We start from the raw sequence: 21752 nt of genomic DNA, 5'->3' as shown, positions 1-21752 counted from the left end.
GAACCAGACAAAGAGACAACTAAGAAGGGCCCTCCTGGGATCAGAACAAACCTCACACAATGACCTCAAAAATTACCCCGTAAAGGAGTCCAAATTTCATTGGATTAGACTATGGAGAAAGTTATGCCCTAAGGCATTGTTGAAAACAATGGGGTAATTGGCTGGCAATGAGTGGAGCCTATGAAAGAGCTGGGTGTGATACCAGCAGAAGCATACAGCTTAACAAAGTAATCAGAGAAAGAGACAGCCAAAGAGTGCCCTACTAAAACCACTGTCATCCCAGGGTGGCTGTGCTCATGCCCAAGACTGTGCCCTGTAAGGAGCAACATCAGAGGCTTCTACTGCAGGGAAAATAGGCTTCACTAAAATAACCCTGCCAGACATTAAAAAAATAAACAAGCAGGGGCTGGGCTGGGCTGGGCTGGCCTGGCGGCATAGTGGTTAAGTTCACGTGCTCTACTTCGGCGGCCCAGGGTTCACAGGTTTGGATCCCAGGTGTGGACCTACGCACTGCTTATCAAGCCATGCTGTGGCAGGCGTCCCACATATAAAGTAGAGGAGGATGGACATGGAGGTTAGCCCCAGGCCAATCTTCCTCAGCAAAAAGGAGGATTGGCAACAGATGTTAGCTCAGGGCTGATGTTCCTCACCAAAAAGAAAATAATAATAAAATAAACAAGCAAACAACAATAACACACTCAAGGGAGTAGGGACCAGTATCTAGAATTGCTAAAAATATATTAGTTTTGAACAAACAACCAGACATGCAAAGAAACAGGTGTGACACACAGGAAAAAAGGCAGGCAACAGAAACCACCTCTGCAAGGGACTAGCTGTCAGATTTAACAAAGACTTTAAAGTAATCATTTTAAATATGTTCAAAAGACTACAGGAAACCATGCTCAAAGCAGTAAAGGAAAGTATGATGATCTCATCGAATAGAGAGTATCACTAGAGAGATAGATATGATAAAAAGAGAAATTCAGTAGTTAAAAAGTATGATAACTGAAATAAAAAATTCACTCGAGGGCCTGGACTGGAACAGAAAAAAGAAAGATTAGAACTTTAAGATAGATCAATAGAGATTATGCAATCCAAAGAACAAACAGAAAAAAGAATGAAGAAAAATGAAGAGAGCCTCAGACAAACGTGGGACACTGATAAACACACCAACATAGGCAAAATACCAAAAAGAGAGGAGAGAGAGATATAAACGAGCAGAAAAAATATTCAAAGAAATAATGGCTGAAAATTTCCCAAATTTGATGAAAAACAATCTAGATGCCCAAATAGCTCAGCAAAATCTAAGTAGGATAAATGCAAAGAGATCCACACCAAACATATCATAGAGAAAATCTTAACAGCAGCAAGAGAAAAATGACTCATTATGTACAAAGGACTCGCCCCAACAGGAGTAACAGCTGACTTCTCATTAGAAACAATGGAGGCCAGAAGGCAGTGGTATGACATATTTCACCTGCTGGAAGAAAACTGTCAACCAACAATCAGATACCCACCAAAAATATCTTTTAAAACTGAAGGCAAAATGAAGATATACCTAGACAAAAACTGAGAAGATTGGTTGCTAGCAGACACACTATGCAGGAAATACTAAGTTCTTCAGGCTGAAAACAAGTAACTCCAGACAGTAATTTGAACTCACATGAAAAAACAAAGGGCATTGGTAAAGGTAATTATGTAATTTGATACCATAAATGCATACTACTTCTGCTCTCTTCTCTTAATTTGTTTAAAAAACAATTGTATAGAATATGTATATAATTGTATTGTAGGACCTATAACATATAGAAATGTAATTGATTTGTGCATAATGAAACAAAGGGAAGTGGGTGGGAGCAAAGTAGTATTGCATTAAGGAAATGACTTCAGGTGGTAACTCAAATCCATGGGAACAAACAAGGGAAACCAGAAATAGTAAATAAGAAGGTAATAACACGAATGCTACAAATATATCCTTGCTCTCTTTTCTTCTGCCACCCTCTTTAAAAGACATAAAATTACATAAAGTAATAATTATAACAAGGTATTGTTGGGCTTGTAACATATTTAGAAGCAATATGTAGAGTAATAACAGCATAAAAATAAAGAGGGACATGAGCTAAACAGGAAAAATGTTTCTATATCTCATTGAAATTAGTTAACATAAATGTGAAGTAGATTCTAATAAGACGTATATTGTAAGCCCTAGAGCAACTACTAAAAACACACACACATATATATATAAACTTATAAAGGAATTAAAATATTACACTAAAAAATATTCACTTAATGCAAAGAAAAGCAGGGAAGAAGAAAGAAAGGAACAAAAAAGAGAGAAAATATATAGAAACAAAAGAAAATAGCAACCTAAATCCAACTATATCAGTAACATTAAAAGTGAATGGATTAAATAATCCAATTGAAATGCAAAAAGTGTCAGACCGATTAAGAAAACAAAATCCAACTATATGCTGCCTACAGGAGACAAACTTTAGACTCAAAGATACAAAAAAGTTGAAAGTAAAAGGACAGGAAAAATACAGCATGCAACAGTAACCACAGGAAAGCTGGAATGGCCATGCTAGTATCCAACTAAATAGACCAAAACAAAAAAATGTTACTGGAGATAAAGAGGGGCATTTTATAATTGATAAAACAGCCAGTGGATCAGGAAGATGTAACAATTATAAACATACATGCACCAAACAAGAGAGACCAAAATATATGAAGCAAAAGCTGACATAAATGAAGGGAAAAATAAACAATTCAACAATAATACTTGGGAGAATTCAATACCCCACTTTCAATAAAGGATAGACAACTAGAGAGAAGATCAACAAGGAAATCAAATACTTGAACAATACTATAAACCAACCAGACCTAAAACATATCTATAGAATACTCCACCCAACAACAATAGCATTCTTCTTAAATGTGCATGGAACACTCTCAGGATAGACCATATAGTAAGACATAAAACAAGTCTCAGCAAAATTAAAAGGATTGAAATCATACAATGTATGGTCTCTAATTATAATGGAATGAAATTTGAAAACAGTAACAAAAAGAAATCGGGGGAACTCACAAATACGTAGAAATTAAACAACACACTCCTAAATAGCCACTTGGTCAATGAAGAAATCTCAAGGAAAATTGGAAAATACTTTTGAGATGAGTGAAAATGAAGACACAACATACCTAGATTTATGGGATACAGCCGAAGCAGTGTTTGGAGGGAAATTTACAGTTGTAAATGCCTGTATTTAAAAAGAAGGAAGATTCACTAACTTAACCTTCCATCTTAAAACACTGGGGAAAAAAGAGCAAAATAAAGCAAGCAGAAGAAAGGACATTTAAAAGGTCTGAGCAAAGATAAACAGAATAGAGAAAAACAATTGAGAAAAATCAAAACAAAAGTTGATTCTTTGAAAAGATCAACAAAACTGACAAACCTTTACCTGGACTGACTAACAAATAAGGGGAGAAGGTTCAACATTACTAAAATCAGGAATGAAAAAGGAGACAATACTACTAATCTTACAGAAAGAAGAATGATTATAAGGGAATACTATGAACAATTGTAAACCAATACTTACATGAAATGGACAAATTCCTAGAAACACACAAACTACTGAAACTGACTTAAAAACATAGGCAAGCTGAATAGACAACTAACAAATAAAGAGATTGAACTGGTAATCAAAAAAGTATGCACAAGAAAAGCCCAGGTCCAGATGGCTTTACTGGTGAATTCTACCACACATCTAAGGAAAAAATTAATGCTAATCCTTCACAAACTTTCAAAACATAGAGGAGGAGGGAACACGTCTCAACTCATTCTGTAAGGTCAATATTACCCTGATACCAAAATGAGACAAAAAACGAGACAAAGATATCACAAGAAAACTAGAAATCAACATACCACACGAATATAGATGCAAAAATTCTCAACAAGGTACTAGCAAACTGAATTCAGCATCAGATAAAAAGCATTATACTCCATAACAAAGTGATATTTATCTCAGTATGCAAGGTTGGTTTAACATCCATACATTAATTAGTATAAAACACCCCATCAATAGAATAAAGGACAAAAATCACAAGATCATGTCAACAGAAGCAGAAAAAGCATTTGACAACCTCTGACACCCTTTATTCCATAAAAATACTCAACAAAACAGGAATAAAAGGAAATTTCTACAACCTGATAAAGGGGATCTACAAAAGACCCACAGCTAATATCATACTTAATGGTGGAAGACTAAATGGTTTCCCCCTAAGATCAGGAACAATACACAGATATCTGAGATGAAAAATGAGACAAAAATGCTTACAGCCATCACTTCAATTCAACATTGTACTGAGACTTCTAGCCAGGGCAATTAAGGAAGAAAACGAAATAAAAGGCATCCAGATCAGGAAGAAAGAAGTAAAACTATCTAGTCACCGATAATATGATCTTGTATATAGAAATCTTAACAAATTAACAAAAAAAGCTATTAAAACTAGTAAATGAGTTCAGCTAGGCAGCAAGATACAAGATCAATATACAAAAGTCAACTGTATTTTTACACACTTGCAATGAATAACTGTAAATGAAATTAATAATTCCATTTACAATAGCATCAAAAAGAATAACATACTTTAGGAATAAATTAAAGTGAGTATGAAACTAATACTGTGGAAAACTACAAAATATTGTTGAAAGATAGTAAAGATTGAAATAAATGGAAAAACATCCCATGTTCATGAATTGAGAGACTTAATACCTACCCTGCAGAATTGTTAAAGGGATCAAATAAGACAATACATTTGAGAGGACTTTTGTACAGTAATAGTTGTTATTAATGCCAAAAGGTCAACAATCCAAACTTTTCTTCAACTAAGTACTCAAAACATCACTAGAAGGTAAAATTACAATAGTTGCAGATAGACAATACTGAGAATAGAAAAACTAGCTCATCTGAACGCTGGATCCTCTTCTGGCTGAAGTATTTATCTATCTTTAAGGCCCAATTCCACTGGGCAACAATCTGTAAAATGCACTTATAAACATATAACGGAAACTGAACATTAGTCTTTTTTCTGAAGACCAGTTACCAAGTCTTTTTGAATCCAATCCTGATAAATATCTGAGATTCACTTTTCCCAATCATAAAACAACAGCCAGCTTTGCCTATTTATTCTACTTACATGTCAAAAGAAAGTAATCATGCATTAGGTTTCAGAGTAGCTTTCCTGTAAAAATATTAAGATATTAAAGTGTAAAGTGATCCAGTGTCCACTCTCTATCGGTACATAACTTAACATACTCTACTTTTCTGCCCAGTGAACTGCTTTTTCCCCCAAGATGTCTCTCCTACTTTGTCTTGGTGGCAAGCTGATCTGGATGGAGGCTCTGATTTCTCCATATTCCTAGCATTGGTAAATACTTTCCCTGAAAGGATAGCAGGCTGTGAAATGAATAAGAGAAACCTCAAGGAATTTGGAGTCAGGAAAGCCTGTAGCACAAGCTCTCAAGCCCTAGCATACACCATCAATTACTCCAAACAGTACAAAACTGTAAGCTTGCATTTCCACCAGGAGGTACAACTAGTTTACTACAGAAGGAAGATTTCTCTCCCCACCGAGCAACAGCCCAGCCAATGAGAAATGCCGCAGCTCAGCCAATGAGAAGCTCTTGCCTCCCCCAACTGTTCATTTCTCCCAGTGGATGTTCCTTTAGAATAGCTCCTCTCTACTCCCCCTTTTTCTCTATACAAGCAAGCTCCCCTCCTTTATTCTCTGGATTTGCCTATGGTTTGCCATAGCATGCACATCTTCAACTGCAATTCTTTTGGCTATTCCTTAAGAAATTTGGTTTTAGGGTAAAATAACAGGCAAATTTGCTTTTTAAGTTGACAAGACCCATACAAATCTCAGAGCCAGAAAGACTTTAGAATTCATCTATTACAATTTAATAGCTATACATAAATGCCTGACTGGTGATCTTCTAGTCTCTACTCAAGTAAGTCCAGGGTTAGGACGGTGGAGAGTACAAGTGGCACTCCTTCACAAGCAGACCAGAGGTACAAAGTTCTTCCTTAATGTGGAACCAAAATGTTCTTCCCATTAATACTCACAGATGCAGGGGTTCCTTGTGCAACCATACAAAATAAGCCTACTTTCATTTCCACAGGCCAGTCCTTTAAAAACTTAAAGGCAACTGACATATTCTAAGTGGTTTTCTTCACCAGGCACCATGGGCCCAACTCTTTTAATTCTTCAAGTATTGTAGTTTCCCCTACTGAGTTTAAAATCACTTAAATTTCCCTCTTCCCCTCAATCCCATAATTCTGAGTAAATCAAAAAAAATTAAATCAATAAGTTTTTATCCCAGATTCTGCTATTAGTTATGGTACATCTACCCTTTCCTCCATTTACGTAGTTTTGTCAAAACAGAGCTTCTTTACCTCAATTAAGTTTCATCTTTTAAAATAGGACCATAAGATTTCAGATGATTTTTACCTCCTTCTTTTGTTGTTGTTTTTATATATGCATGTGTTAGTTTACAAAAATAATAAGATTGTTGGAAAAAAATTAAGCCTAGGGTAATCTAAGGAAGCCTAGAGTAATATAAGGAAATTCTGGAAATCTATTTAATTTGAAATGTATAAGTAAATAAAAAATTATATCAATAACTTGAAAACACTCATATTCCTTGATCCAGAAATTCCAATTCTTGTTATGTGTCCCATGAAAATAATCAAGATGCACATCACAATCTAAATACAAAAATATTAGGTTTACTTTTAAGTAATTTTTTAAATAAAAAGCATACGCAACCTAATGGAAAGAGGAATGATTAAATAATGGATTATATAGCCATTAAAATGAAACTTTTGAGTTCATAACATACAAAATGGTCACTATATAATAGTAAGGGAAAAGCAGGCTATAAAAATATATCACAGAATCCCAATTATGTAAAAATAGGAGGTATGTATACATTTTTTCCCAAAGAGACCAAAAGCTTTGGGGAGTGAACTGTTCTATATTTTGATTGCAGTGGTGGCCACATCTTTGTCAAATTTCTCAAAATTCACTGTAAATGGGTTCCTTTTTATTTTAAATAACAAAAATTATAGCTCAATAAAGTTAACATTAGAAAAGAGATTAGTGGGCTGGCCGCGTGGCATAGCGGTTAAGTGCACGCGCTCCGCTGCTGGCGGCCGGGGTTCGGATCCTGGGCGCGCATGGAGGCACCACATGTCAGGCCATGCTGTGGCCGCGTCCCATATAAAGTGGAGGAAGATGGGCACAGATGTTAGCCCAGGGCCTGTCTTCCTCAGCAAAAAAGAGGAGGATTGGCATGGATGTTAGCTCAGGGCTGATCTTCCTCACAAAAAAAACAAAATAAAATAAATTAAAAAAAAAAAAAAGAAAGAAAGGGTGAGCTCTGCTTAGAGACCCCCAAAAAGAAAAAAAATAAAGTAAAAAATAAAAAGAGATTAAAAAATACTCAAAATATTTGGGGGTAATTTTTCTGTTTTCCAGATATTCTACAACATACACCATTTGTCTAATTAAAACTAATGGGGGTGGGTAGGCATTGAGGTTATTTAAAAATCCATCCTTTTAAACTATTGAGAATTTTGTGGATGCCAATATATATTAGATAAATAGCAACCACAGAGTACCTAGGGCAGTTGCTATCTGTATAAGTACCTTAAATATTCAGGACATTCCTGCTGTACAACAGTGTATTCCACACAATGGTGTTCCCTAGAGTTCTGTGACATGCAGGCCTGCATGCTTATTTTATTTAATCCTTATGATACTTCTATGAAGAAGTTATGATCCACATTTTAGACATAAGAAAACTTAAGTTGAAGATGAGGTTAATAAACTTGTCCAAGATCACAAAGCTATTAAGAGGCAGAGCTGGGATTCAAACTCAGGTCTGTTGATCCCAAGGCCAATGTTCTGCCTTACATTACTACATGCCTTACATCACTCCCCTACTTTCTCCCAAAGACTAACCCCCTTCAAGGCTCTTGTTATCTACAAACTTGATTAGCACACCACCTAGTCCTTACTCTGTGGCTCTGAACCAAGCTTTCTTAGCTACTATATATCATATACTTATTTAACTTCAAGCTAACAACAGCCCTCTTAGGCATAGTTATTCAGTAAGTAACAAATCTATATAATATTATCATCCAGCCCACATTTCTCTATATTCTAAGTCTACCTCTCTCCGCTCAGTTATAAGGCTCATCTTCTCTTCCATTAATTACAGGTAAGTCTGGAAAATGACATCTTAGATTTCATGGGTAGCTTTTTAAAATTAAGTTTCAACTTTGTTGATTGTTCATTTAAACAATCTTTTGAGCGTAAAATTTGGCAATATGTATTTGAACCAACAATTCTACTTCTGGCAATTTGTCCTATAAAAACATGTTTACAAAACCACACAAAAATATATATACCAAGATGTTTATTACAGCATCATTTGTAATAGCAGAATGTAGTGCAAACATTATCAATGTCTATAGATAGGAAAATGGTTCAAAAATGATGGTACATCAATACAATGGACTACTAAGAAATTTAAAAAATGAGAAAGATTTATGGGTACTAACAGGAAAACGATACAACAAATTGTTAATCATAATACTCTGGTAAAGTGAATTACATTTCACTAATTCTTTTTTAACATATAACAGTTTTGTAAGCAGAATAAGCAAAGAAAATAAAAATAATACAAACTGATATGTGTGATGGCCCCTGGAATCCCTTCAGGGCTGCAGCAGATTGCCCCCTATACTCTCCACATATACTCATGCTTGCATTCAAAAACTTAAGTGCCGCAGCTAATCTTTGGCAAAGGAGCTAAGACCCTAGAATGGAGAAAGGAAAGTCTCTTCAATAAATGGTGCTGGGAAAACTGGACAGCCACATGCAAAAGAATGAAAGTAGACCATCTTCTTTCACCATACACAAAAATTAACTCAAAATGGATCAAAGACCTGAAGGTGAGACGTGGAGGAAAATATAGGTAGTACACTACTCATCATCAGCCATAAAGGGATTTTTTTGAATTCCATGTGTACTCAGACAAGGGAAACAAAAGAAAAAATAAACAAGTGGGACTTCATCAGATTAAAGAGAGTCTACAAGGCAAATGAAACCAGGATCAAAATGAATAGGGAACCCACCAGCTGGGAAAAAATATTTGCAAACCATATATCAGACAAGGGATTAATCTCCATAATATATAAAGAACTCACACCACTGAATAACAAAAAAACAAACAACTCAATCAAAAAATGGGCAGAGGAAATGAACAGACACTTCTCCAATTAAGATATACAGATGGCCAATAGGCACATGAAAAGATGTTCAACATCACTAGTCATCAGGGAAATGCAAATCAAAACCACACTAAGATATCATCTTATACTCGTTAGAATGGGTATAATCACCAAGACAAAAAGCAACAAATGCTGGAGAGGCTGTGGAAAAATGAGAACCCTAATCCACTGCTGGTGGGAATGCAAACTGGTGCAGCCTCTATGGAAAACAGTATGGAGATTCCTCAAGAAATTAAAAATAGAAATACCTTATGATCCAGCTATCCCACTACTGGATATCTACCCAACGAACCTGAAATCAACAATCCAAAGAGGCTTATGCACCCCTATGTTCATCACAGCATTATTCACTATAGCCAAGACATGGAAGCAACCGAAGTGTCCCTCGACTGATGAATGGATAAACAAGATGTGATATATATATACCATGGAATACTACTTAGCCATAAAAAAAAGACAAAACTGTCCCATTTGCAACAACATGGATGGACTTGGAGGGTATTATGTTAAGTGAAATAAGCTAGACAGAGAAAGATAAACACTGTATGACTTCATTCATAGGTGGAATATAAACTAACACATAGAGAGAACAGCTTGGTGGTTACCAGGGCAAAGGGGAGTGTGGGCACAAGGGGTGTGGGGATGCATTTATATGGTGACTGACAAATAATAATGTACAACTGGAATCACACGATGTTATAAACTATTATGACATCAATAAAAAAATTAATTTAAAAAAGAAAAAAACAACTTAAGTGCCTTCTATGTGCCATGCAACTTACTAGGCCCTGGGGAGAATAAAATCAGTGACAGAGAGTCCCTACCTTTGTGGAACTCATAACCAAAAAAGGAAACAATAATAAAGTGTGAAAGTACTAAGGTGGTAAAAGTACAGAGTGCAAGTAAGAACACAAAATAGGAGAACCCAATCTAGCCTTGAAGAAGAGCAGCACGAAAAGAGTGCCAGCACTTTCTACTGAGGGATGACTATCCATAGGTGGAATAATGCCATTGACACTATGGGATTAAGCTGACTCCATAGCCTTTGAAATCTAAACAGCTGATGGCACATATGGTGAGCACTGAAGAGAAGAGCCTCTCACTTCATAAAGTCCAGCAGCACTGTGACAAATGTGGATGCTGATGATAATGTAATATCCCTTTGATAAAGCCAGGGTGGAGGGGGTTGGCCCGGTGGCGTAGTGGTTAAGTTTGCATGCTCCACTTCGGCGGCCTGGGGTTCGCGGGTTCAGATTCCGGGCGTGCACCTACACACTGCTTATCAAGCCAAGTTGTGGCAGGCATCCCGTATAAAGTAGAGGAAGATGGGCACGGACGTTAGCCCAGGGCCGATCTTCCTCAGCAAAAAGAGGAGGATTGGCAACAGATGTTAGCTCAGGGCTAATCTTCCTCACCAAAAAAAAAAAAAAAAAAAGAAGAGGAAGAAGAAAGAAAAAAGTCAAGGTGGAAACAAGAATAACTGCTTTATCCAGGAACTGGTTCCAGAATTTGAGAAAGAAGATGCAAATTCTATGCCATGTCTCAGCATGAAGGAGTTGATGAAAAAGGACCTCAGCCATTTCACAAGTAACCCTCACACATTTCTGTACAGTGTGACTGTCAAGCAGAATTTACCACAGTTAATGACATAAAAGAAGTCATCAAGTCCTTGCTCATTGCTCTCAAACAAGTAATAGGAGAGACAAAGAACAACAAAAACAGAAAGAGCCACAGTCTGGCCTAAAATCCCACAGGTTCACAAATAAGACGACTGAAGAGATTACCAAAAACATTTGACAAAAGAAAAATTTTCAGAGCTTCGCTATAGTTTCTTTATTTCTTCACAATGCCCCTCCCTCTTCTTTATTTCCAGCTCCTGCTCCCTAGAAAAACCTGTGGTGCATATTTATATTTTTTAAAACCAGTTCTGTTCATAGAGGAAATTGTGACGTAAAGAGAAATCAAATACTTAAAGTATTCCTTACCTTGGAAAATAAGAGCTGACTTCTATAAAATTTAAGCATCCTTCAGCAATCAAGTGCTAATCCTCAGTACTTTATAAAAGAAATGGTACAAGACTCAACCCTTTTAAAATGTTATTTTAATCAGTGTTTCCAATTCATTCTTCAACTATTGGCTATATTATTGTGCACCAACGAGAGCACAAATGTTAGTATGCTTTTCTGCCACACATCAGCAGAATTTCCCAAAAGCTGCTCTTCAAAGCACCTCTCCACCTCCTCTGTAACTAACAATTCCTAAAAGCAATCTCCTCTCTTTGTGAGAGTTTCTTCATAGTCAAGAGCATACAATGTTTTAGTGTAATGCATACTTAGGCTGTGGTCCTGGTTTGCATTTAGCTCTGGCAAGTTTCAGTTTTGGTTTCCTTGTGTATAAAAAGGTTAGGCTCTAAAATTCTATAAATTACTTTTTAGCACTGATACTCAATGAGGCATACTGTACACACACACCAAGTGGTAAGCACAGTGTTTGGAAAGAGTTAATTTAAACAGACCTGGATGCAAATTCCCTCCGACACCTATGAGTTGTCTGGCATTGGAGAAAGAGACCTCTTTCCTTATTTGCTACCTACCTGTTATGACCAACAAAAAGAAAGAATATACACAATGTATAGAAAGTGCCTAGCAGAGCACGGCCTCAACAAGTGATCAGTTCCCACTTACCAGCAAGTTTTCACTCTTGAAAGTTCTTCTATCTTAATACTTGTTTGACTGCTTCTAAGCAAACTTCATTGACTAGACAGGAATTTAGTTTTTAACAAATTAGGGGTAATTTCATTCAAACACATTCATAACTATAAGAGTTACGAGTATATGCAGGATGACAATTTAGAACTGGCAGAAAATGTATCCAGTGGTGTACACAGCCTTAAGTGTATGGATCTTGTGGACCATACAAAACTGAAACAGAATTTCACTTGAAGAACATAATCTTCTTCACAATGTTCATGACCAAATAACACATCAGCTACAAAAGAGCCCCTATCACCTTGCTAGGGGATACTGAAATCTTTTGAATCAAACGGTTCCACTCTTTACTGTCTTTGCAGGACAGACTTCCAATTACTGCTAAGGCAAAATAAACGGAAGACAATAACATTATGAGTAGAGCTCACTCCAAAGAGGAACGCGAAAAGTGTTTTTTCCCCCCCTGAAATTCCAAGAGACTTCTAGTTGAGGAAAGAAGGTAGAACACTCAAATATCATTCAGTATATTTACAATAGGTAAATGATCAGAAAGCAAAACCCTTGCTTAAATCATGAAAAACAGCCCAACAGAGGAAACCCTAGGAAAAAAAGTAGTCAGATTCATTAACCGTAGCATTACACTCGCTTCAAATATGACAATCGCATGGCTCTGATCTATTTCTCAACTCTGCCACTCGCTCCCAGTGAGAGGGATTCTTCTAACTAAAAGTCACGATCATCACACATCTAAAGATTGTGCAGGAAGCAGCATTATTCATTTCTGGTACTAGAAAGGAGTAAACTTATTTTGGCTTGCTTAAACTTAAATTTCTCTTTCAGTCTTAACGCACAAGAACCTTTTAAATACACTTTTTCTTACATCGTAATCGAAGCTGGTGGATATATAAACCGGTCCTTTCTCTACATGAAAATAAACTTGAGCTATCTTCTCTTCCCCCATCTAGGAGCCAGTGCCTCAAAGGCCCTCCTCAATGGGAGAAGCTCCAGCTTCTCCTGTGTCACTTAGATGAAAAGATTCTTTCGTTAAACACGGAAAGAAAAACTATGCAGTACGGACTCAAACAGGCTATATTAATTGTAAAGTCAAATCGCCGCCCTGCAAAGTCAACGTTATGAAAGGTTCTCGGCTCAGTTTTTTAGAGCTACCAGCAAGAAGGCGCAATCTGGGGCTGTGACGTTTCCGGAGTCACCGCCGGATAATCTGGAAAAGGTGATCGACATACCTGGAGGAAGCTGCAAATTAGCAGGCAACTGGATGGTTGTGGTGTTGGGGGCTTTCACCGCGACTATCTGAGGAGCAGGCAGCCGAGGGCCGCTGCTGACTTTAGGAAGAGAAGTGACAGGAGCCACTTTGGTCACCAGCGTCCCCACGGGGGACCGTAGGGGCTGGGACGCCGTCGACTCCACGCAGACACTGACGGGAGCCTTAGTCACGGCGCCCAAGGCCACCGGAGCGCTCTCCACCCGGACGGGCAGAGCCGCGGCGGGGGCCATGGTCACGGTCCCGGAGGCGCTCACACCCGCGGAGGGAGCGGCGCCGGCAGGTTCGGTGAGGCCCGCGGGCATCCCCCAGGTGGATCAGCGGCAGCTGCGGCGCTGCCTTTCCGGGAGCAGAGGCGAGGGGAGGCTTGACAAGCAGCAGCCGATTCCAGTGCAGTTCCGGCCCCACAGCATCGCTAGGGAGAGGTGCAGGGGCCGCGACACACAAGTCAGTGACGGGCGCGGGCTGGGCAGAGGGACCCACGCGTCCTGGACCTTCCTCGCGTCCGCGCGGCCCCGGCGGCAGCAACACCTGCCCGGCCGCTCGCCGCTTCCTCAGCGGCGCTCACACGTGCGCCGGCTCAGCCCGGCGCCTCAGCCTCGGGTCCCGCTGCAGCAGAGCCCAGCTGCGCGGCTGCCGGAAGAGCGTCACTTCGGCTCCCACCTCCCAGCAAAACTCTGCGCCGCGGTTCCCCCGCCAGAAATTTCAAAACTACAAACCCAGAGCACCTCAAAGCCCCCTACGCGCGCTCGCCACGGCCCCACCGCGCGGCCACGCCAGCCATGTTTATATAGCCACGCGGAGACCTCGCGCACGCGCACAGGCTGCCGCTGCCGCCCCGGGCTTCCCCCGGAATCCGGCCGTGTGATTGGCCACAGACTAGAATCGTGCTCGTGACGTCACTAGGGACGACTCCAGAGGGCGTTAGAATTATCCTTAGAATCGCGAGGAAGGAGGGGCGAGTTGCCAAAAATGTACCACGTGGGAGGGGCAAACCGCACTTGGAAAACTGCGGCATCCGCGTTCCTCTCCTTCGGATCCCCAGGTGGGTGTTTCTTGAAAAGCCAGGACTGTGCTTTCCACAGGCTTCTACTTTTTAATGAAAAAATGTGGAAGACTGATTTCGGAGAACCGTAATTCAGTAAGAACTCAGTTACGCTTCCTCAGTGTTTTTCTGCGGGCTTTGCTCTAAAGCGTCGCTAAAATGAGCATTACAGTTGACATATTGAAAAATTTTTTTAATGTCCATTTCTTTCTTTTAAATGTTTAAAAATGTATAATTTTATAGTTTGTAAAATGTTGCTGTTTTCATATAATTTTAGAGTTGGTCTCCCCCAAGAGAAAATCTTTTTCTTCCGGTGCTGCTATATATGTCTCTGTCACCTCTAAACATATTTAAATTGTTTATCTCCTTGAAAATTGGGACAGTGTCTTTTGATTCTTACATCCTCAGATACTAGCACTTAGATCTTAAGTACAATTCTGGATATTCTTTGAATAAGTGAAAAGTGTTTGTTGAATGAATCAATAAATACAGTCCAATATGGAAAAACTTGCCCCTTAGAGATCTAGTCAGAGAAGATGCCTTGATTTCAGGCTATTGTCATCAAATTATGTTTGTAGGAACTGACACTGTACTGAAGGAGATTTTGCAAGTAGGCAGGCAACCTGATGTTTACAGCTTCTAGTTTTCTCCCTCCCTGTAAGCTCCAATGGAGAGGACCTACTCAGTCCTCACATTTCACTACGTTTGCCATTTCCCACATCTCACCCAGTCCAAATCAAGAACCCATCTCGTGACCCAAATCAGTCGCAACTGTCCCCATTCCATGAAGACTTACCTGATCACTTCTAGAAAACTCAAAGTGGAGTTGGGGAGAAGAAAACTCAATTTATGGAGCACCTCTTGTGTGCTGGTCAGTAAGAAATACATTTCCTTGTTTCTTTTTTTTTTAAACAACCACCTCGTTTTACTGACTTAAAAAGTGCCATTAAAAGAGTCATTTATCCAAGAAGCTGGGATTTAAACCGGTCTGTCTGATGCCAAAGTACATCTCTTTGTACTACTCCACAAATGTCTGATTCATCATATATCCCACACAGCCCCTGGCAAAATGCCTTGCACATAAGAGGTGTTTAATGAATATTGGCTAAGTGAATGAATTAAATGGAGCCGTGCACCATTTTCAGTGAAGCAAAACTGGTCTAGTGGATTTGAGTCTGAGATCTGCTCTTTACTGGCTGGGCAATTGTTTACCCCTGGTTTTTCCCTCTCGGTATAGTATAGTTCAGTAAATACTTGTGGAAGGAAGGCTCAAAGTTTGCTTTGAGAACTCTCCCTTTCTAAATTTCCATTAGGCCCCACCCCCAACTCACATACTTTGTTTAGGTATGTAAATATCCTCAATCAAGTTACAAAGAGGCTTGGCTGAGGAAGTATACTTTCTCTTTAAGGTAACTTGGAACATTTTTCTCATAATTGTTTGTGTTTGGTTTATAATTTGTCTCACTATGAGAGCTTTAATTTTCTAGTTGCAAAGAATATACTGCTGCTTACCCAGCACAGGTAACTAGTATCCTGAATTTGGAGTTGAGTAGTAATTATGTTTACTACATTTCCTTCCTATAAAAACATAATAAAACAGGATACATAGGGATGCAAAGTGTATTTTATCTCTCTATTTATGTGAGAAAAGACAAATTGCAGGGGAAAGATTATACCTTGATTTTATTATGTTTATCTGTTAAAATATTTTTTAAATTAAAGATGTTGAAAAATACTTAGTCATTTACCTTGTCTTGGTCGGTTCAGACTGCTGTAACAAAATACCACAGACTGGGTGACTTAAAAACAGTAGAAATGTATTGCTCACAGTTTTAGAAGTTGAAAGTCTGGGATCAGGGTGCCAGCATGGTCCCCTGAGAACTCTTCCAGATTGCAGACTTCTCACATGGCCGGAAGGGACAGAGGATCTCTCTAGATCCTCTTTTATAAGGTACTAATCTCATTCATGAGAGTTCCACCCTCGTGATTTAAGCATCTCCCAAAGACCCCACCTGCTAATACCATCACCTTTGGGAGTTAGATTTTCAACATATGAATTTTGGGGAGACACAGACATACAGACCATAGCATCTTCTAAATGAGGGACTAAGTCATTAATTGTCCAAACATTCTGCTCATCAATTCAGGTAATGAAACAAAACTGTGAACAAATACAAAATTTCTGTTTCCCTATTTTACACACACATGGATACAGTTTACCTTGAGCAAAACCAATAGCTAAGGATACAGTTGTTGGGTGGACAATGTCAATTATTCTTATTGTCCTTTTGATTTTCTAAGTGCCTATGGTCTCTTAAGAAAGTGAATAAAAGTTTATTACGCTATAGAATTTAAACAGAAGGCCTTGTTTATCTGTGAAATGAGATCAGCTAAAAAATCTGCTTGAGGAGATGTAACTATTTAGCTAAGATAGTTATGGCCTCAGCTTCAAAGTGAGCCAGAAACCAATGCCTTCAAGTTCTATACCTTGAACCTGGTCCCGTATCTGTGCTTTTGCATCAGAACATTGAAACACTTCCTGCATCAGAACACACCCCTCCAATCCCACTCTGTCATTCCTTTCCTCTTAAAGGAATGCAGCTTAAACTCTTAAAAAGTTTTTCGCTTCATTAGTGACTTCAGTTTTTGATGCCTTCGTTAAAGGTTTAATGAAATCTGAGACACTTTTTAAAATTTTTGGTATTTAAAAGGAATGCTCCTAGAAAAAGTGGATATAACCAAACTATCCTAACATAAGAGATCCATTCACAGTATGAAATACTAATCAGCCATTAAAATTTGCACTTGTAGAGGTACATTTATGGAAAAATGGCCATGGCATATTGTTAAATGAAGAAAGGAGGTTATAAAGTATGTAAAGTATGATCCCATTTTTCGTATATTAAAAAAAAATTTTTTTAAACAATAAGCAGATAGACATATGCTCAGAAGAACATCTAGATTATACACCAAACTTAACAAAGGACATTTCTTTTTTTTTTTAATTTTGAGTTTATTTATTTATTTCCCCCAAAGCCCCAGCAGATAGTTGCATGTCACAGCCGCACATCCTTCTAGTTGCTGCATGTGGGACGCGGCCCCAGCATGGCCGGAGAAGCGGTGCGTCGGCGCGCGCCCGGGGTCCGAACCCGGGCCACCAGCAGTGGAGCGCGTGCAGTTAACCTCCAAGCCACAGGGCCGGCCCACAAAGGACATTTCTGTTTGGAGACATTCTTAGTGATCATTTTCTTTTTATTTCTCTGAATTTTCTAATTGTTTTAATAATGAATGAATAGTATTTGCATAATCAAAAATTAACACAAGCATTTTCTTAAAATATGTATTCTTAGTGACAGTTGAAATCTGTAAGTACAGCTCAGTACTCGCTGGTCTCCTCCCCATAGCATCCAAGAAACTTCACTGAACTTCATAAAGCTGGGCATGTATATTAGCACGCTCAGGCTATGCTAAGCAGAAGCTTATTACAAACACTACCTAAACCTGGGAAGATGGGCCATTGTGTAAAAGTGTGAGTGCTCACTTCCTTTCGTTTCATATGAAGTGTAGAAAAAGTAATGACTGCTTAAGAAGCTATAATCTCAGAAATAATCTTTTCTTTTCTTTTCTTTTTTGGTGAGGAAGATTAGCCCTCAGCTAACATCTGTTGCCAATCCTCCTCTTTTTGCTGAGGAACATTGGCCCTGGGCTAACATCCATGCCCATCTTCCCCTACTTTATATATGGGACGCCAGCCATAGCATGGCTTGATAAGCTATGCACAGGTCCACACCCGGGATCCGAATCTACGAACCCTGGGCTGCCAAAGTAGCGTGTGCAAGCTTAACCACTATGCCACTGGGCCAGCCCCAATTTTTCTAGAAGATTTTGCAATCAGAACTTTTTACTTGCATTGTCCATTTTAGTTTCCATTTTCTTGAATTATATATTCTTAGAAGCCTCTCCTCCCCACCTCCCTTCAGTCTTTCATTCACATAATAAATGTTTATGGAATGCCTACTGTATGCTTGGCATTAAAGAATATATCAGTGAAAAAAAGAAAAGACAAAAATCTCTGTCTCCATGAAGCATACATTCCAATGGAAAGAGACACAATGAAAAAGTAAATGATACGGTGTATTAGATGGTGATCATGTCATGCAAAAGGAAATAAAACAAGAGCATAGGAAGTACTGTTGGTGTGTGGAAGAAAGAAAGGGAAGGCAGCAAAGTCCTCTTGGGCCTTGTAAGCCTGTGTAAGGATTTTGGCTTTTAACCTGAGTGAAATGGAGAGACATTGGGATATTTTGAGCAGCAAAGTGACATTATCAGACTAGTTTATTTAAAACTTCACTATGGCTGCTGTGTGAATAGGGCTAATTGGATAGGATAATTGTGGGATAATATACAAGAATAATAATACAAGGATAATTGTAGAGAGACTACTTAAGGAAGCTACTGGAAAATCCAGGTGAGAGATGATAGTGGCTTAGACTAAAGTGATATCGGTAGAAGTGGTAAAAGTGGTCAAATTCTGGGAATATTTTTATAGTGGATCCAACAGGTTTTCCTGATGGATTGAGTGTGAGGTTTGAGAGAGGAGTTAAGGATGACTCAAAGGTTTCTGGCCAGAGCAAACTGGAAGTATGACTTACTGTTAATTGGAATAGGGATGACTACAGTGGGGGTTGGGAAATCAGGTGCTCAATTTGGGATATTTTAATTTGAAATGCTTATTATATATCCAAATAGAGTATGGAATAGGCAACTGGATATTCAAACCCAGACTTCAAGGAGAGGTCCAGGCTGAATATAAATATATTCATGAGCATACAGATGGTATTTTTAGTACCATTGAACTCAGTGTGATCAAGGAGGGAGTATAAAGGAGAATAGAAGAGGCCAGAGTCCCAGTACTCTAGTGTTAAAGGTCAGGTGGATAAGGAGCATTCAGCAAAAAGAGATGGAGAATGAATTTCCATTGATAAGAGGAAAGTCAGGAAAGTGTGGAGTCCTGAAAGCTAACAAATGGCCAAGTTGCAGATGAAGCGAGTGATCAACTGTGTCAAATGCAGCTGATAGATCAAGTAAAATGAGGACTGGCAAGTGTCCATCGACACAACGTGGAGGTCATTTGGTATGCTTGACAAGAGAAGTCTCTGTGAAATGTGGAAATGAAAGCCTGATCAGAGTATATTCAGGAAAGAATGGGAGGAAAGGGTTTAAAGACTATGTGAAGTTTTGGCAGAAAAATGGGGCAGTAGTGGGAGGGGATAAGGTCAAGAAAGAGATTTTCTTTATGATAATAGCATGCTTGTATGCTGATGGCGATGATCCAGAAGGGAGGGAAATTGATAGAGGAAAGAAGAGGAGAGACTTGGGAGCCATGTCCTTGTAGACAAAAAGAGATGGAATCCAGTGCACCAAGTGGAGGGATTGAGCTTTGATAAGAGCAATAGACCATTCATCTATGGCAACAGAAGGGACGGTGGAGTTCTTGGCCACAGATGCTGGTAGGTGGTTATTTGTGATGGTGAGAACTTGTGAAAATTCTCTTCTAATCATTCTCCCTCCCTCCAATCCATGTCCCTCACTCTTTCTAGATGTCTTTGTAAAATGCAAATCTACTTATGTAACTCTCTCATTTACAACTTTTTAATGTCTTCCCGTTACCCACAGGATAAAATCTCAAATAGCTAGCATGGCATACAAGTTCCATTATGATCTAGCACCTCGTAGGTTGCCCAAGGAATCTCACTCTGCCATGTTCCCATAGGGACCTTCCATTGGCACCATAGATAACTACGGGAATTTCCCAAACATCCCAAACTCTCTCTCAACTTCATACATCGTTTCACCTCCCTTCAAAGACCTTCCCCATCTGAAAGTCATGCTCTATCTGGCCAATTCCTATTTGGCCTTCAAAGGGCAATAACCTACACTGGATGAATTCGGTGTCTCTCTTTTTTCTCCCATAGCACCTTGCCGTTTTACTTATATTGTAGTATTCGAGTTGTTTTTCTTGCCTATTCTCTCCCATTAAACTGTGAATTTTCTGACAGCTGAGACTGTGTTATGTTCATCTCAGGACCAGAAGAGAGTACCTAATACTTATCAGGTACTTGACAAAGTGCTTCTCTTACTCCTGTCCCATTCCTACCCTCTAAACTGACACCTAGGGGCAAGAATTTTGTCGTATTTGTGTATCCCCAGTGTCTAGTACAATTCTCCGTAATGTAATAGAAGGTTAATATTTTAGCTTTCTGTTCTCTGTCTATACTTTCCTTGGGTGATATTCACTTTCATGGCTTAATTTCTATCTATATCTTTATGACTTCCATATCCAACTATCTTTGGCCCAGATTTCTCTCCTGGCCTCCAGACCTATATAGACAGCTGCCTACTGTCTCCATCTGGATGACCCACAGGTTCAAAAGTAATTATCACATCTTCAAACCAGCTTTTTCTCCAATGATCCCTATTGCAGTGAGCTGATCGACCTCCTTGCTGTTGCCTAAGATGTAAAATTAGGAATTGACTTTGAATTTTCCTGCTTTTACACCCTTGTTTCAGTCATTAAGTCCTGTCAATTGTGGCATCGTATCTATAATATCTCTGGAATCCATCGACTTCTCTCATTCCTACTGTCACTCTTTTAGTTCAGACCAAAGTGTGCTCACTTAAGTTATGCTAACTGGTCTCCCTCCATGCCTCCAACTTTGCTCCTCCTTTATTCTATTCTCTAGTCTGGAATCAGAGAGATTTTTCTTTTAAATGTTCCTTTGAATGTTAACATTGTAATTATTATCATCATTTCTTGTTTTAGGATTATTTTTCTTTCTTACTAAAAGGAACCTAAAAAGAAAACAATTTCTATTTTTAACTATTTATAATTCCATCATTCTGGCTGAATTCTCATTTTTGTGTATGACTTGTTAATCCTTGTCCATTATATGCTTGCTACTAGGTGAAGTGTCTGTATGATTCTGTAAGTAATTTAGAACTTTACCTAAATAATTTTCCATGCCTAAATATTTAAATCAGGTCATTTTTATAATTTCATATTTCTAAAATGTCCTCATAATTATCATTTTATGCATAATATTTATTAAACAGGAACACATAATTGTTTGCATGTATAATTACAAATTATAAGTGCTGCGAGAGAAAAGCACAAGGTGCTTTGAAAGAGGAAAATGGACAGGATCTACTTTAGGTAGGGAGCTCTAGGAATTAAAAGAATGCCCATGAGACTGGTACAGAGGAAACTAGAGGAAAAGTGGCCAGAATGATGTTGGAGAGGCAGAGAAGAGCCTGACCTCCTTCAGAGTCTTGTGTGTTCTGCAAATGAAATCAACTGGAAT

The 21752-nt window shown here is 38.7% G+C and overlaps 1 protein-coding gene across 3 annotated transcripts in view; it reads right to left on the bottom strand.

The window, feature by feature from the left end:
* TAF4B (TATA-box binding protein associated factor 4b) overlaps positions 1-14125 on the bottom strand; it is a 124462-nt gene extending 110337 nt beyond the window's left edge. For all 3 annotated transcript variants that reach the window (XM_004420981.3, XM_087439091.1, XM_087439090.1), the window contains exon 1: positions 13309-14125. In XM_004420981.3, coding sequence (XP_004421038.1) covers positions 13309-13651 — 343 coding nt within the window. In that variant the 5' untranslated portion in view covers positions 13652-14125. The remainder of the gene's footprint in view (positions 1-13308) is intronic.
* Positions 14126-21752: the final 7627 nt, after the last annotated feature.

The sequence above is a fragment of the Ceratotherium simum genome, chromosome 14 (assembly GCF_057802395.1).
Source record: "Ceratotherium simum simum isolate JZ-2026a chromosome 14, ASM5780239v1, whole genome shotgun sequence".
Classification (NCBI taxonomy): domain Eukaryota; kingdom Metazoa; phylum Chordata; class Mammalia; order Perissodactyla; family Rhinocerotidae; genus Ceratotherium; species Ceratotherium simum.
This window is presented reverse-complemented; position numbering and strand designations above follow the sequence as displayed.